This window comes from Sinocyclocheilus grahami, unplaced genomic scaffold, assembly GCF_001515645.1.
Source record: "Sinocyclocheilus grahami isolate Dianchi unplaced genomic scaffold, SAMN03320097.WGS_v1.1 scaffold592.1, whole genome shotgun sequence".
NCBI classification, from domain to species: domain Eukaryota; kingdom Metazoa; phylum Chordata; class Actinopteri; order Cypriniformes; family Cyprinidae; genus Sinocyclocheilus; species Sinocyclocheilus grahami.
In genome coordinates this window covers 837439-838524 of record NW_015505771.1, presented here as the reverse complement: position 1 = coordinate 838524, position 1086 = coordinate 837439, and the positions used below count along the sequence as shown (strand labels likewise).

Below are 1086 nucleotides of genomic sequence, written 5' to 3'. Positions count from 1 at the left end.
AAAATTATATATATTTCTATTTAATTTAATTTTAATGTAATTTTAACACACATATTTTAAAACCAAAACTATCCCAAAATGTGTAACATTTGGCCCACATTAGGCTCTTAAGTTGCAGATTGGAGCACCAAGGGAACACCAAAATCTTACCTGTCGACAGATACCAATAGGAAGACTTGATCCACTTGTGGTACGACTCATTGGCGCAACCACGGCAATCCTTGTGGGAGACGGTGCCGACTGACGCTTCTTTGGGGGGAGAGCCGGTGGACTGCAAAGGGAGAGTTTGTTTAGCCAATGCTAGCATCAAACAGATTAACTATAGTCATACTGAAAAGTAAATTAGTCTCATACAAGCTGTCAATCAAGAAACCTACAGACAAATTCTATGTTATGAAAATCTGCAACCAATTCCAAGCGACCAGGAACATTTTTGCAAAGCAAAAGTGGAATCCAACTCTGGGACCACAAACCACAACTTCATAAATCAGTCATTCAGTCAGTCTGGTTAGTTGCTCTGTCGCCCCAAAACAGCTGCTAACACTGAAGTCATACAGTAGAGCAACTAGCAGAAGAACGGACTCATAGTGAATGTAGAGTACAGCCGGCTGACATTTACAAATACCGACGATTATCTTCTAAATAACCAGTCTCAACATACCAGGTCAGGCAGATACCAGGTCAGTCTTAAAAAGTTTTTTACAGACGAGAGGCTTGAATGGAGATTAAACAAAGTTCCCGCTATGAAGGGAAACTATGAAACACCTGGAGGATCTGTCATAGTCCTAACACGGTCATTTATTTGAACAGTCTGACTGATGTAAACTCATTTTCGGCTGTGAGCCGAGTAGCTGTTGGACATGAAAGCATCTACATGCCATTTCAGTGAGCTAACTGTGCTTCACTAGCGCATTTGGGATATTAGGGCTGCAACAACGACTGAAAACAGACAACAACAAATTTCATTATTCATCAGGGCGTTGCACTGCACATGCAGAACTTTCATCAGAGACTTCACTTGCAGAAACAGTGAGCTGTAGTGGAGAGAAAAAAAAGTGTACGATGCAAGTTGTCTGAAGCATGCGA

The 1086-nt window shown here is 41.2% G+C and overlaps 1 protein-coding gene across 1 annotated transcript in view; it reads right to left on the bottom strand.

Annotated features, from left to right (window-relative positions):
• Positions 1–1086, bottom strand: part of LOC107557186 (rap guanine nucleotide exchange factor 1-like) — a 34163-nt gene that overhangs the window by 13875 nt on the left and 19202 nt on the right. The window contains exon 10 of the mRNA XM_016240510.1: positions 151–271. Coding sequence (XP_016095996.1) covers positions 151–271 — 121 coding nt within the window. The remainder of the gene's footprint in view (positions 1–150; positions 272–1086) is intronic.